The 14,731-nt window shown below is 36.9% G+C and overlaps 2 protein-coding genes across 2 annotated transcripts; one reads left to right on the top strand and one right to left on the bottom strand.

Moving 5' to 3' along the window:
* The first annotated feature begins 430 nt into the window (after positions 1-430).
* Positions 431-3,882, top strand: LOC103480629 (GTPase IMAP family member 7-like). Its single transcript, XM_017310541.2, has 4 exons — positions 431-586; positions 932-976; positions 2,239-2,349; positions 2,710-3,882. Exons 1-4 carry the CDS (start codon positions 565-567, stop codon positions 3,471-3,473), a joined length of 942 nt encoding a protein of 313 aa, XP_017166030.1. The 5' UTR covers positions 431-564; the 3' UTR covers positions 3,474-3,882.
* A 2,915-nt stretch (positions 3,883-6,797) lies between these two features.
* On the bottom strand, positions 6,798-13,745 carry LOC145548900 (up-regulator of cell proliferation-like). Its single transcript, XM_081599986.1, has 2 exons — positions 13,688-13,745; positions 6,798-13,351 (listed from the first exon to the last, which is right to left on the bottom strand). Exons 1-2 carry the CDS (start codon positions 13,743-13,745, stop codon positions 8,697-8,699), a joined length of 4,713 nt encoding a protein of 1,570 aa, XP_081456112.1. The 3' UTR covers positions 6,798-8,696.
* Between the last annotated feature and the right edge of the window lie 986 nt (positions 13,746-14,731).

Below are 14,731 nucleotides of genomic sequence, written 5' to 3'. Positions count from 1 at the left end.
AATAATGATTGAATATAATCATATAAAGATTTAATGGGCAAAATATTTATTCTAACCATAATTATCTTATTTGATAACTATAGATTATAGCCACATTTCAGTTTGAATAATTAAAATGCACAATAAGGAGTGGAAGAAGAAGTTTGCTCAGCTATTAATTATGTAAACACGGTTAGTAACCCACATTAAAGGGAAAAGGATTTAGATGTGAATCCTGCAATCATGGAGATGAACTAAACTGAATAAAGGTCTCGTTCATGCGATGTGTGAACAAGATGCATCGCATTTTTGCTTTAACCCTTGTGCGTGCGAGGACTGAGGCAAACGTAGAGGACTATGGAAAATGATACAAGTTTTAGGTGGGTGGGGTCAGTTGGACCCCATTTCGACATACAAGGGTTAAATAATAGCAGAAATGTTTTATTTTGAAGGTGTAGCTGGATGAAAATTGTGTTACGGGCCTCATGATTTGCAAGATTCGGTCACATTTTGAAGTTCTAACTTTTTGATAATTCAATGCGGCACTTTAAATTATAGGATCATAAGTTGACTCAGATAATCGGGATGGCAGAAAGCGGAGAAGCTGGTGAGTTTGCTTAAGGTTTTTATGAGTTTGTATGTAAAACATTTAGTAAAACATGGCGCAGTACTTAAACGGGTTTTCCCATCGGATTTGTAGCCATAAATCTGTTCATTTATAGGACAATTAATCATAGAATGCTTAAGTTTTAGAGCCATTTGTGAATAAATAGTCCTTTTCAACAAACTATTTGTCACGCAGTTTTTATTCAGTGTTCTTTTCACTTTCATTATTCAGTGGTCACAACTGTCTTAAATACAGTTTATTGGGTAATTGTTCGCCTCTGATGTGATGTATAAGAGTTATTCTATCGTGCATTAATAACATATATTTATTCTTGTCTCCGTGCAGGAGCAGAGAAAGGACGGGGCAGAAAAAAAAGCATAGAACCTAAAAGTGAGATTTCTGTCTCATTACCAATGTGTGTTTGTCTTCATGAAAATCTGGGTTCAAATCATGTCAAACAACTTTCCCATAATTTTAAAACATGTCTTTTTAAAATTAAAGTCCTACAACAAGTATTTTGCCAATATCTTTTAAAAATCATAATCCTTTCCATTCTGCCAGTCTAACAAGCAGATGTCCCTAAAAGATCGTTCTGAAGCAAAGGTTCCGATAATATAATGGAAACTTTGAGAGATTAATCAGTTAATGCTATTTCTTTATTATAAGTCTGTGTTTTGCAGCAGCTCTGAATAAAAAGGACTAAGCAAAAATTACAAAGCAAATTTAGAGAAAGAAGTTAAACAGTAATTTGAAAAACAAAAGCAACATTAAAGATTAAAAACATTAAAGCAACAAAATGTGAAATCTTTGATTGAAAACTTACAAACTAATTAAAACTTGTGTTATGAAATCAGTTATACATATCAAGCTTATTATTATAATGCAGCTCTATATAGTCCCTGTATTAAAAGCAACATTTGCATCACTCGCTTGCCAGTCTGAGCCTCTTGTGTCCTGGGGCAAAATACTGAAGTCTCAGTGCATTATTGTAAAAAAAAAAAAAAAAAAAGTTAATGAGCAACCATGTTATTAAGCCTAGCTTATTCAGTGTTAGGCTCACTTTAACTTTGATAAATGTAATTCTTTGTGGCATTTTTGAATCAGTCAAGGTATTGACAAAACTTTACATTGTGTATGCATTATGTTGTTCCTGCACATTTGCTGACTGCACATCAGTGATGCAAATCTAAACATTAACAGGCAATTAGACAGACATGCCTCATAAGGTAACCATTGACTTATTGTATATTTGCTCTGCCTCTCTCTAAAAGCAAAACAAATATAAACATATCAATGCAGTACTGAAGGCTGCCTGGATGGATAAGAAAAAAGCACCTTCTCCCTGTGCTACTATTGTGGTCTGCAAGAATGTGCTGCTTCTTGTCAAAAACACCCAATCAGTGAGGATTGCTCATTTTTTAGCAAGCAGACAGACGTTAAACTGGGGTGAACAGTTTGACGACTGTCTATTGAAAACTTTGGGCTCTGTGAGCGATAGAGACTCCAGCACACAGCACAGACAGTTCAGAATGAGAACAAAAAGTATTCATAAAGTCCTGTTTAGACTGCCTATCTCTTGCAGATCTACGTCCATCCTGGACGGGGCTGGACACTTGCTTGTATCAATTTTTATTTCTTTTTCTGTGTTCCAGGGCCTGACTTAAGGCTGGTGCTTGTTGGGAAGACTGGTGTAGGAAAGAGCTCCAGTGGAAACACCATATTAGGAAGAGAAGCCTTCAGAGCAGCGACCAAACACTCCTCAGGTAAAACTCTGAAACACACAGACCAAAACTCTCCAAGTGCTTTATTTAGATAAACAGGCCACAAATCTACATTACTTGTGGTTAATTTATCTTTTCTTCACAAAATTATTTTTAATTTGCGGTGTTTAATAAACAGCTCATTCTTGGTATATGCAACCCTTGCTCCTCAATTGTTAATTAATGTTATTTGTTCAAAAATAATCAAAAGCCACATGGCTATCAAAAAGACTGCTTTAATTCTGTGTGTGTGTGTGTGTGTGTGTGTGTGTGTGTGTGTGCGTGTGCGTGTGTGTGCCATAACATCTGCTTTGTAAATCTCACCATAGTTTCACTAAGTATATTTGAATTGTTGTTCTTTAGAGACCGCTGAATGCTCCAAACAACGAGAAGACGTGTTCAACTGGATGGTTTCTGTTGTCGACACACCTGGCCTCTTTGACACGTTTCAGTCTGAGGAAATAGTGAAGAGAGAAATCTCAAAATGCATTAACATGTCGGCTCCCGGTCCCCACGCCATTCTACTGGTGATCAGAATTGGACCATTCTCTAGAGAGGAGAGGGATGCTGTGATGAAGGTGAAGGAAATCTTTGGAGAGGAAGCCTGGAAGTACTCCATGATCCTCTTCACCCATGGTGATAAGGTTGAGTCAGACTTTGACGAGATGTTAAAGGATTCTGGACCCGAATTGAAGGAGATCTTAGAGAAGACTGGAAATAGATACCATGTCTTCAATAACCTCAGAGCCAACGATCGTCGACAAGTTCTTGGTCTGCTAGAGAAGGTCGAGGAGATGGTGCAGAAGAACGGATGCAAGTTTTACTCTAATGACACGTATGAAAAGGCAACGGAGATGATGGATCAGAAAGAGCGTGAACTCAAACAGTTATATGAGAAAAGGCTGAAGGAGGAAGTGGAAGCTGTGAGGAAAGAGTATGAGCAGCAGCTAAAAGAAGCTGGAGAGAATAAAGAGAAGCTCGAGAAAAGGATGGAAGCTGAGCTGAAGGAGCTGAAGCGTTACTACTCTACCTTGGAGAACGGAGTCCGTCACGTTGTAGAGCAGCTGGCCAAAGATGACGATGATCAACTTCTGAAGAGGTTTCATGAAGTCTTGAAACTGAACTGAAAAACATATGAACAAATGGTTTGTTGGACACCTTTTAATAGTGAATTATTGGTGATCCAACTTTGTAAGTCAGAATAATCTTTGCCTGTAGATATTGGTGTAATGTGTATTATGTACATTCAAATGTCACAAAACACTATTTAGATGTTATATAACTTGTTTTGACAGAAAGGAAAATGTCTTTCTCACAATTCATGTTTCAAGTATTAATTTCTTTTGTCATTAAAGTTCTAACTCATTTTTTTGCATTGGCTTCCATCTGTTTTTGAGGCATCTTTTAAGTATTCATTCCTTTTTCCTTTAATCAGAGTTTTAAAAATGGGACAATATACTGTAATGTCCAATTAGAAGTATCAAGTGAATATAATCAGTATAATTATATAATTGTATTGTAACGCGCTTTCTCAATAAAAATGTTAATATATAAAAAAGAAGTGTTAAGTGTGGGGAACTTGACACTTTGCATCACTTGATCATAGTTCCATGAACCTAAAGTGATTTTTTAAATATTTACTCAACATTTAGAGCACACTATGCTCTAAAAAGTTCTTGTTGTTAACTTTGTATTGTTATGAAGAATGTTCTACATTTCCAAGTATTTAAGTTCAGGCTTCCTTCACTTATTTGGGCGATGACCTCAGTTGCTTACAGATTTGTTGAAAGTCTCATAGTGACTCGCTCCAACGACATACTGTATGCATAAAATACAGCTGTGCCTAGTCCTGTACAACAGACTAGGCACAGTTTAATACTAGATTTTGTATTAAACTGAATATTTTGTGCAGAAGCATCAAACATATATTCTTGTGCTATCCAGTGTTCAGAATTGTTTGAAAATGATCTTTAGGGACTCAACATCATCTGATCAAAGCCAGCAGGTTCAACCAAAGCACCTCCACAGAGAAACAGTGATAGTGAGTCTGAACAAAACTTCCCAACAAACTGTTACAATATTAGATTAATATCCACTAACATGACATTCTGAAAATGCTGTAGTCAGCACTGTGTATACTAGCTGATAACTTTCACTACTCTGACAACATATTTACTTCAAAACAAGTTCACATCGATATGATGGTCTCTACAACTGAAAGCAGAACTATTCTAGATAAATTCACCTAAAAAATACAAACTTGACTAGGTAAAAATTATTTTATTTTAGTCTCACATCTCACCTACAAATAGTTGAAACCACATATTTAAATTTTCAATATCCTAGCATTAAATCGTCTCCTGAGGCCAACATGGTACAGAATATTTTTCTATGATCAATTAAGTTTCTTTTTGTGCTTTTAGTAGACTTCTATGGTTTTATTATTTGCTTATGATGTTGAGTTTGGATGATACTTTACTTAAAATGTAATAGAATCAATCAGATACAGTACAGTGAACATTAGCAGATCCTTCTATGGGCAGGGCACCACAGCCGGTAACTAATCCAGTGTTTCCATCTCTGTAGTGTGTGTCTTAGTTCGAGAATATTCAACAGCACTTTATAACCACTAAGACCAGGTAAGTAATCAGGGGTCTTAACATCTAAAAATATCCCATACAGGACATCGAGCCTGCTTGTTCCAACTTGATCTAGAAAATTTGGTTTGTAGAATGACTCAGTGACAGTGGTCACTTATCAACCAAGAAGGCAATTTGCATTGACATCTGAAATACTACAGCAGCTGTGCATTTAGAGCCGACTAACCCTTTTGGTAAATTATTTGTGACTCGGTGGCAGACTGCTTAAACTTAGCTGTTTTCTTGTACTTAGTGGGACATAACTGACCATAGAGCATACCATACAGAACTGGGTGATGAGAAGTCTATCAGTCATTGCTTGAGGCACCACCACATTTTACAGTGTGAGCTAAGGCTACTTGAAGTAGTTCCAAGTAAGATGACAGTTTATCACCTGTATTTTGGAACGTGTCAAGAAACTGGGCATACAGATCCACCATTAGCAGTCTAACAACCTAAGATATTCTGTGGGAGACCTATTAGGAATAAGGTAAATAAAAGGAGAGAAAAGGGGTTGTTTTGTCTTCTGGGTTTCAGACTAAAATAGTTTGAAGAGTATTTTTGCATATGCTGATGTTGAAGCATATAATTTTGGTATTTTAATTTATAAACTGAAGTTTTATAAATAATTTGTGTTTTGTGGTGAGCAGTTTCCATTTAAACTAATGTAATTTCTCCTACTCTTGTTTTGACTGTTTATACACATCTTCAAGGCGTCTCTCTCTTTTTGGACACATGGGCTCACACTTGGTGTAAGTGAAGTTGTAGGTCAGAGCAGTTTTCCATACACAGCCAGAGATTTAGGTCTGTCGATATGTAGCTCACTTTCCCACACTACAGGTTTTCAGTGTATAACAGAAAGCACATTGTTCCGGTGAACTGCTAGGTAACCACTCCCCTCTGCCACTCACCTTTTGCTGCACCTTTCTGCAGCTCCTCTCTGCCCGTTAGTGAGGAGAACCAGGTGGACTCAATCTCCTAGCAATCAGAGTGAAGGTACTTTTGGTGTGACTGACCTGTCACTCCCGTTTCAGAGCATGAAAAGCAAACAGTGCTGGTAGCATGTAAATTCAGAACTGTCTAAAAGTCTCTACAAACTGTGAAAGACAGCCGGTCAGCCTCATAACGCTGCTGCTCATTGCTGAATTTCATTGGAGCAGCAAATGAACTCTGATTGTTGTATCAAATTGTTTAATCTTATTGAAGTCAAGCTAGTTAAAAAGGAAAAAAAGAAGAAAAAATACACTTGTTTAATGGTTAAAGTAGAAAAAAAATGTTGGTCAGAATGTTTGTGAAAATATTTAACAAAATTCTAATTTATTTATTGCTGTTGAATTTTTCTATAAAATATTTTCTATTTATTATACTTTTGAAATAACTGGTTTAAAGGGGGTAAAAATCTGATTATTCACAATGTGTTTATCTTGTTAATTTCAGAATGTAATGGATGTGTTTTTATTTCTTTTGAGGTTTTTCACCTATCTGCTATGTGGACCATCATACAAAAAATAAAGATGAGTCAACAGCAGTAAAGGCTCAGAATGAAATCCAGTTCAAATTTCACAGTGGAAACTATTCCTTTCAAGTGGGGAATCGCACAGCAAACCAAACCTGAAAAACTTGACACACTGTTTTTTCTTTAGTGGCTTTGTAAATAGAATAGAGCAAACAGGAGTAGAATCCAACAATGAACAAAATTAACTAGATGTGTGATTGGCTTTGCTTTATTAGACATGTAACAAATACCACTATGAAATTGTTTCAAGTGAATGCTGCAGATCTTTTAAAACAAACTAGAAAGAGGCTAGTGACTCACAAAACATATGGTTTATTAGACATGCCAGAAATCATTGACTTTTACTTACTATTTATTAAAAATAATTACTTTTAACCAGAGCTGACATTGAGCAACTCATTTGTTCAGAAAGAAGTGGATGAATTGCTATAATATTCTGTTCATTTAGTTGACAAAAAAACAACATTCAACACAATTAGCACAACATTCAAAGCAGAGTACAACAAAGGTGTATGACAAAAAGCAAGTTATGGAAGTTGAACTGGATTTATCCGTCACATTTGAGGATGTAGGCAGGTGTGTGGTGGAACAATATGTTGAAGAGGAACCACGAGCAAAACCAGAACAGAAACAGGAGTCGAATCCAACAATGAACAAAATTAACGAGATGTGTGATTGGTGAATTTGAAACCAGTAGAGGTAAATCAAAACAATGACAGGCAGCCAAGAAAAGCCTAAGAAGTTGAAAAGAAATATCAATATAAACAATACACACAAGGAAAAAACTAATATTGAATATAGAAAATCAAATGAGCATTGCTTTTGCTATGCCAACTTACTTTTTTGTGTTCATTTAACTCAAAACTTGCACTAAATAGTTGAACCAACTTAATTGAATTGCTTCCATAGGTAACAAGCAATTCGATTAAGTTTATCAAACTTAATTTATTAAGTTTAATACTAGATTTTGTATTAAACTTTCTTCTAATAAACATTTAAAATATTTTTGTCTTAATTCTACAGAAAGTCAACTCAAACTTAAGTAGTTCCAAACTAAATATTTTGAAAAACTCTTTTTACAGTGTCCTCTATATATACTCTAATTAAAAAGTTACAAATCTTTTTCTTAAAGGAACTTTTTAGTTTTACTTTACTTGAAATAATTAAGGTCAATACCATATATGTTTCCCACTTCTGACCATGACTCAAGCTTACAGGGACAGATTCCCCAGTAAGCGACTGTGGCTCTGTGGGTAGAGTCGTCTTGTGATCGGAAGGTTCTAGGTTCAATTCCAGCTCCCTCCTGCCACATATCGATATGGATATGTGTGAATGTGACTCTAATGTGAAGTGCTTTGAGTAGTCAAAGTGACTGGAAAAGGGCTGTGTAAGTTCAGTCCATTTACCATTTTCTTTGAAGTAAACTAAATAATTTGAGTAAAAGTGACTTAAATCTGTTATCTTAAACCTACTTAATAAATTTGTTAAAAAAATTAACAAATTGAGTTGGATGATTAGAATATATTGAATTGGTTAAACTTAATAAATTAAGTTTGATAAACTTAATTGAACTGCTTGTTACCCATAGAAGCAATTCAATTAAGTTGGTTCAACTTTTTCTTTTTAGAGTGCTGACTCGCAACAATTTTAATCTGAAGGTCATTTGTATGCAACACACCCAGTTTATCTATCGGAATACATAATCAAATACACCGATCATGTAGGCAGATATAAAATCACATTGCAATTCATTTTAACCCAACTTATAAATCTGTGAACATAGGCTCAGTTTAACATGTCATTTAATTAAACATTTTATTTCTATGGAAACTCAGAGAGCATCAAGTGACAGAGTTGGTTTGATTAAGTCGTCAACATTGTACAATTAATTTAAACTGAAACTTTCCAAACATTCATCCAACATAGTAGCACATCCAGATCATTTTTAATAAGTCTATTAAATTTCAGACAAGATGCAAATAAAGGTTAAAGAACAATACAATGCTAAAATAATAAATGATCCATAATAAAAATAAGAGACAGTAAATTAGGCTGAAGCAGTTTATTTTGTCTTTACTGGGATGAGCTCAATGTGTAAATTAGGTGGACTTTAAAAAAATAAAAATAAAAAGAAGCAAAACTGATCTACATACAAGAACCACTTACTTTCTTACAACTAGACATGAATTATGTTTTCACTTGATGTTAAACGACTCCTTGAGACTTTCCTTTGCACGTTTTTCTGTAATTTTCTTCCAAGCTTCAGGAATGTCTCCAGGCTCTGCATCATATTCTTGAGCAAATTCCTCATTGTATGTGGCCATCACATATTTCCAATAATCTGATGCCTCAAGACTCACATCTGGAGCAATATTCCAGTTTGGATAAATCTCCCTATATTTTTTGTAATAATGCCATTCACCCTTTGTGGCACTGCAGCGAAAACGCATGTCACTGATGACAAGAGAAGAACAGATGTCAGTCATGAGTTTTTTTGAGTGTTCCCATCTGAACTGACCTAAACCCTCTGGTCGATGCAGAGAACCAAAGTGTTGAGTGTGGGCTTCTCCACCTGCATCACAGGGTATTTTGCAGAATGGACACTGTTTGCCACAACCGACCACTTTGGTGAAAAGTTCATTCTGTGGTTTTACATAAAGATGTGAGAGTTTAGAGTCAAACTTGATGTTTTTAAATTCAACTCTGAGGGCTTCTGTCATTTCCTCCACACACCCATTGAGCCAGTGAGCAAACTGTTTCTGGTCAGCATTGTTCAGAACCATGAAGGCATCAAGAGAATCCTGGGAAATCACCAGTTTATCACCAAGTTCTGTGCAGATATTTTCAACAAATGTCCTCAGACTGATAGTGTTTTCCGCTTTTGCCTTATTAATGGCAGCATTTATGTGGTCGATACAGCACTTAAGATATTTGTCCTCAAACTCACAAACTGTAGACCCAGAGGAGAAAATCTGCCTAATTCTATCAGATATCCATGATTTTACATAATCATCATATGAACATATGTAGCTCAGAAAGCATTTGAAGTCACTTTTTGAAATCAGATCCAATAAAATTGAATACTGGAAGGACATTCGTGTGCTGAACTCCTCTCTTATCAGCATTTTATCAACAATATCAAGACCAAGAGAACGACAGATGAAATCTTCAACAGCAGGTTTCAAACTTTGGTTTGTGAATTCTTCAGCTTTCTTCTGGCATTGATCTCTTTCATGGAAGACATCTTTGAAATCTGTGCAGAATTTTCTCTTGTTTTTCTGCAGACACCAGTAAGGATCATTTTCTTGTATAAAATCTTCATGCATTTTCTGAAACTTTCTGGCTGCAGATCCACAGATGTGTTGTTTCAGAGACACTTCAAACTCAATGTCAGTGTCAACATCAGCTTTGTTCAGCTTCTCATCAATGATGTGAAGAATCTCCTGGATGTAAGTATCATGATAATTAGTTTTTCTCTTGATTTTATCACTAATGCAGTCATTGCAAGCAGATATGATGCTGTCAGCAATTTTTTGTCTTGCTTTTATTAGATCTGTCAAGGTAAAGAGTCCTCTTAAAGCAGTTTTGAAGTGTCCCTTGTATGTGTATGTAAAAGGCTCCAGTCCACAGTCTTGGAGGCCTTTTTCACTCAGCAGTTCACATGCATGGCTTCCTTTGGGAGAAAGATTTGTTCGCAACTGAAAGGAAACACTGGTGAAGATATCTGATGTCTGCTGTTTAGAGAAGGACAAGGTGTTCAGTGTTTCAGTCCACATCTTATCAAAACTTTCATCAAGCTCTCTGTCCATCATTTCAACTTTTTTGTTACGACATTCATCAATTAAAGCACAAACTGCTTCCTCAATTACTTCTGTATAATTGGCCCTGATTTTGTCAAGTTCTTTCAATCCCTCTTTAATATCAGCTGCTGCAGTGACCTGGTTGAACACTGATCTTTCAGTTTGTTGTCTAAGACTCTTTATGCTGTTGGAGAATTCCTCTCTGTATCCTTCAACCAGATAAACATGACCTTCTGGCTGCTCAAAGTATTTCTCCAGATTGTCAAGGATCTTTGTCTCCCACTTGGTCAGCTCTGTGGTTGCTTCAGTTTTCAACTCAATGATGAATTCATTCATGTCAGAGATTTCAGATGTTGCCGTAAATTTACCAAAATTGGAAATTCTCGTTTCTGCTTTGGTGACCCAGCTGTACATTTCCTTTTTGAACTCCCACTCCCATTTGTTGTACTCTGTGCAGAGCCTCATGTAAGCATCAGCCACCAGGCTGTTTCTGAAGCTGAAGTTTTCATGTTTCACTGCGTTCCACAGGCTGGTTATCCACTCTCTGAACTCCAAGATGTTATTAGAAGTTGACTCACACTTTCCCAGCTGTTGGATGATGTTTTTCTTGAGTTCATAAACAGCCTCACTGTATCCTGCATTGACTGGAGCCATTGGTGGGTTTCCATTCCAGAGTCCAGGAATGTAGCAGTTCCCTGTGTCTGGATTATACTCCATCACATCAGTGAAGCTCTTGTTATTCTCTTTCTTCTCCATCTTAGCTGCTGCCTGGGTCATCTCATCCAGCTGTTCTAACAGCAGCTTCCTGTCTCTCAGGTTCTTCTCATGGGCTGAAACATCAGAAACGTTCTGGTGAACAAACTGACATTGAGGCTTTTTGCCGACCACCTTCATCCTGAGGAAAGCATGCACCACTATCTGCAGGATGTCTTTCATCTCTGTTGAATTCTCCATGGCAATATTGAGAATGGTGATGTCACTCAGACCAACAACAAATGTTGCCAGCTCATTGTCATGCTCATAGCTGTTGTCCAGCTGTGCTAGCTCTGCTGACTTTAAGCCTTCAGTGTCGATGATCACCATGAAGTCACAGTTGAGAACTTTCTTGAAGTCTTCATTGACTTTGATGAGCAGCATGAAGGCACCTCTAGTGCATCGACCACTGCTGACTGCAAACTGGACTCCAAACATGGTGTTAAGGAGAGTGGACTTCCCTGTGCTCTGAACTCCAAGAACTGTGACGACCAGGATCTTGTTCTTTGGAGACACCAAGTCATTGAGCTGAGAGAGAACATCACTCACCCATCTGAGAGGAATGTTGGAAGCATCTCCATCTACAAGCTCAAGAGGAAATCCATCCAGCAACAACTGAGCACAGAGTTTGGGCAGATGCTGCAGTTGTTGACGAGATAGATCTGTTTCTGGAAGGTAAAGAGAAGCTTCGTAGATCTGACCCATTTCACGGAAGAAGTGCTCAACTCCCAGTGAGCTGCTGGAAAGTTGTTGGTCAATTTCTTTGATCTCCTGTTTGTTTTCAGAGTCTCTGCATTTTTCCTTGTAAAGCTCCCTGAGACCAGAAAGTTTTGTTCGAGACAAGTTGTCAAGGTTCATTCTCATCCATTTCAGAAAATAACACCTCTCTAAACGTTTGCTGGATGTTGCACTAATGAAGCATAACATTACTTTGGACATTGCATGATTATTCTGCCTTTTCCTCAGTTCTTTTCTCTGTTTCTGAAGTTTGCATTTATATTCTTCTATGTTTTCTGAACCAACTTTCCGAAGACGAAATTCTTTCTTTTCCAAGCAAGTCAATTCCTTCCATATTTTGCCTTGTAAAGGAAGTTGATCTTCTTTGTATTTCAGTATGTCTTGAATCTCTGCAGTAATTTCATCTGCTTTCATCTTTCCATCCTGACACTCTGGAGAATCTTCATCAACTATGATTTCCAGTTTATGTGCAACATCAGCCATCTGCTCTACAGATATCTTCCTCTGTGGGTTATCAACTACATCACTGATTCTTTTCCTCAATAGATTGACAAAATCTGCATCATTTGTTTGTTTTGTCTTTATTACAATGTTGTTTTTAGTCAAGGCCAGACTGGTTGCCAGTTTTTTTACTGAATCAACACTAAAGTTCTCACTCTGCTGGTTTCCCACCAAGAAGATCTGAGCTTTGTGGTTTTTGTTCATCAGCAGTTTGCACTCAGAGTCCAGCTGGTCAAAGAAAACAAAAACTGCAGCAGATGTCTGACACAAAAAGGAGAATTGTGTTTCAAATGAAGCAATGTCTCCACGAAGGTTAGCTATAGCAACTGGTTCACTGAAGATGTCCATGTTTTTGTTTCCACAGGGAAGGTACCAGGTCATTTCAGTCAGTCCATTGGATATTCTTCTCTGAATGTCTCCACACTCCATGTTATGGTGAACAAAGGTGTCATCTGGGTTGTTTAAAAGTTTATTGAGGATCTCTGATTTGGACAGGGAGCACTCACCCAGTCTCACAAATGAGATCATTGGAAGTTCAGAAAGAACTATTCTTTCTTCTATGAAGCCTTTTGATTCTGAAAGTTCTGGAGGTCTGTACTTCTTAATAATGTCTCTCATGGCCCACAGCATCAGGGTGCACTGCTGTGTATCACAGTTAGGAAGCAGCAGAGGAACAGAGAACTGACACATGGACATTTTTAGAGCCAACTCTTGATGAACAAAACCATCAGAACACAGGAAGAGAGCAGTGATTAAATCAAGAGGATTTAGAGAGTCATGAACATTTGAACTGGCAAGAAGATCATCAGAATTAAACTCACCAGTATTTAATTCAACATCACAGTCAGATTCAGTAGCTGATATGCATTTTATCTTTCTCACTGTCACATTCACCATCATTATTTTCTTAAGAAAATACCATAGAAGATCAGATTTACACTTTGGAGGCTCATCATTGATGGTTTTCTCATTGATCTCCAGGATCTTGCTGAGTGACAGCTTCTCCTTGTAGAACTGATCCAAACCCAGATCTTCCAAAAGCTTCTTCAGATCAGTTCCTGGTAAAGAAGAAAATAACAAATAATTTTAAAAAAGCCTGTTCTCTAGCTTAAATCTCGAATCATTTTAATCACTTTATAATTGGAACAGTACCGCTGGGTAAATTTTGTCAGTAAGTCCAAAAACACAAATTTTCTAACACAAAGGAGTGCATTATAGGCCATCCAAAAGATGAATGCATACCAGCAATGGGATTACAATGGGACAGGTCAAGAAGAATTAGTACACAATTTTCAAGTGGAACAAAAAATGTACAGTTATTACATTAATAAAAACTCAATATAGGTCTTCCAGTTGTTCTGACACTGTAGGTTTGATTGGTGAGCAGCACTGACCTGAAAAGCAGCCATAAGGTCCATGGTAAATCTGAAGGAGCTCCCTACAAGTTTCCATATGCTCTGCATCCAGTCTGACTGAGCTTGAGCAACTAAGAAACATGTCTGTCTCTAGATGTGCAAAACTGGTGGATGCACGCCCTACAAAGTACTGACTCGGGGAGGCTATCAATCAATCAACTTTATTAAAGACGCAGAATAGTAACAACAGAAATTAGGATAGAAAAATATTGCCTAAATAAATTGAGACAGCATTTTTTACCTTTATTTTAATTTTCAAGTTTATTTTACTGACCGTTATCATCTGCACCAGTATTTTGGTTGTGAGGATCAGAGAGGTCACGTGTAGATGCCGGGTTGCCTTTTCTCCCACTATTAATATTCCCACATTGAGCTTCAGTACTTGATTCCTGAAGATGAATAACAAAAAACACACAATTTAAATATCACTTATTGGATGGATTAATAGTTACATTATTTCTAGTATATTTTGGACGTTTAAAATGTTTTTGCGTACCTCTATTAAGGAAGTGGACCCTTTGGCACAATCCTGCTGATTATTTATGCGGATTCTTTCTGAAAGAAGAATTGTATAAATGCTTTGACTTTTATTTGCATCTTTAACCTCTTGATTTCCACTGGTGAACCATCATTCATGCCCTGTATAAAGGCAGGGAGACTAACCAGGTGAAACCGTACTTCCCAATATTGGTTGTTGTTCTTAAGTTAAATATGGGGCAGACTCAAAGTGAAAGTGTTCAGAAACACCAATATTTAATTAAACCACAATATTTAATGCTGTGTTTCTAATCAGCTTTTTGTTTAGCTATTGTAATAACAAGTGTGTGCAGGTGTTGCAGGAGGCTTACTTGTTCTTTCAGTTTCCTTTTTTTCTTGATTCTGAAAAATTTTCTCATTGGGATTGTGGAAGTTGTTATTGGTGTTGCCATTCCCCGGGTTGTAGAATATGTTTTCTGCAGACCTGGAGGTTCTATGTTCAAAATCTACTTCTTCCTTTCTTTGGGCTAATTGGGGAGGTTGTGT

Source organism: Poecilia reticulata, chromosome 18 (assembly GCF_904066995.2).
Source record: "Poecilia reticulata chromosome 18, P_reticulata-male-v2, whole genome shotgun sequence".
In the NCBI taxonomy this organism is placed as follows: Eukaryota; Metazoa; Chordata; class Actinopteri; order Cyprinodontiformes; family Poeciliidae; genus Poecilia; species Poecilia reticulata.
Note: the sequence above shows the minus strand (reverse complement) of the source record. Positions and strands in the feature narration are given on the sequence as shown.

Excerpts from the sequence above, each read along its gene's own strand:
- LOC103480629 (XM_017310541.2), top strand. The coding sequence starts at position 565 with ATGGCAGAAAGCGGAGAAGCTG. Across the intron at positions 587-931 it reads GGCAGAAAGCGGAGAAGCTG|GAGCAGAGAAAGGACGGGGC; the intron begins GTGAGTTTGCTT and ends GTCTCCGTGCAG. Across the intron at positions 2,350-2,709 it reads AGCGACCAAACACTCCTCAG|AGACCGCTGAATGCTCCAAA; the intron begins GTAAAACTCTGA and ends GTTGTTCTTTAG.
- LOC145548900 (XM_081599986.1), bottom strand. The coding sequence starts at position 13,745 with ATGGAAACTTGTAGGGAGCTCCTTCAGATTTACCATGGACCTTATGGC. Across the intron at positions 13,352-13,687 it reads ACCTTATGGCTGCTTTTCAG|GAACTGATCTGAAGAAGCTT; the intron begins GTCAGTGCTGCT and ends CTTCTTTACCAG.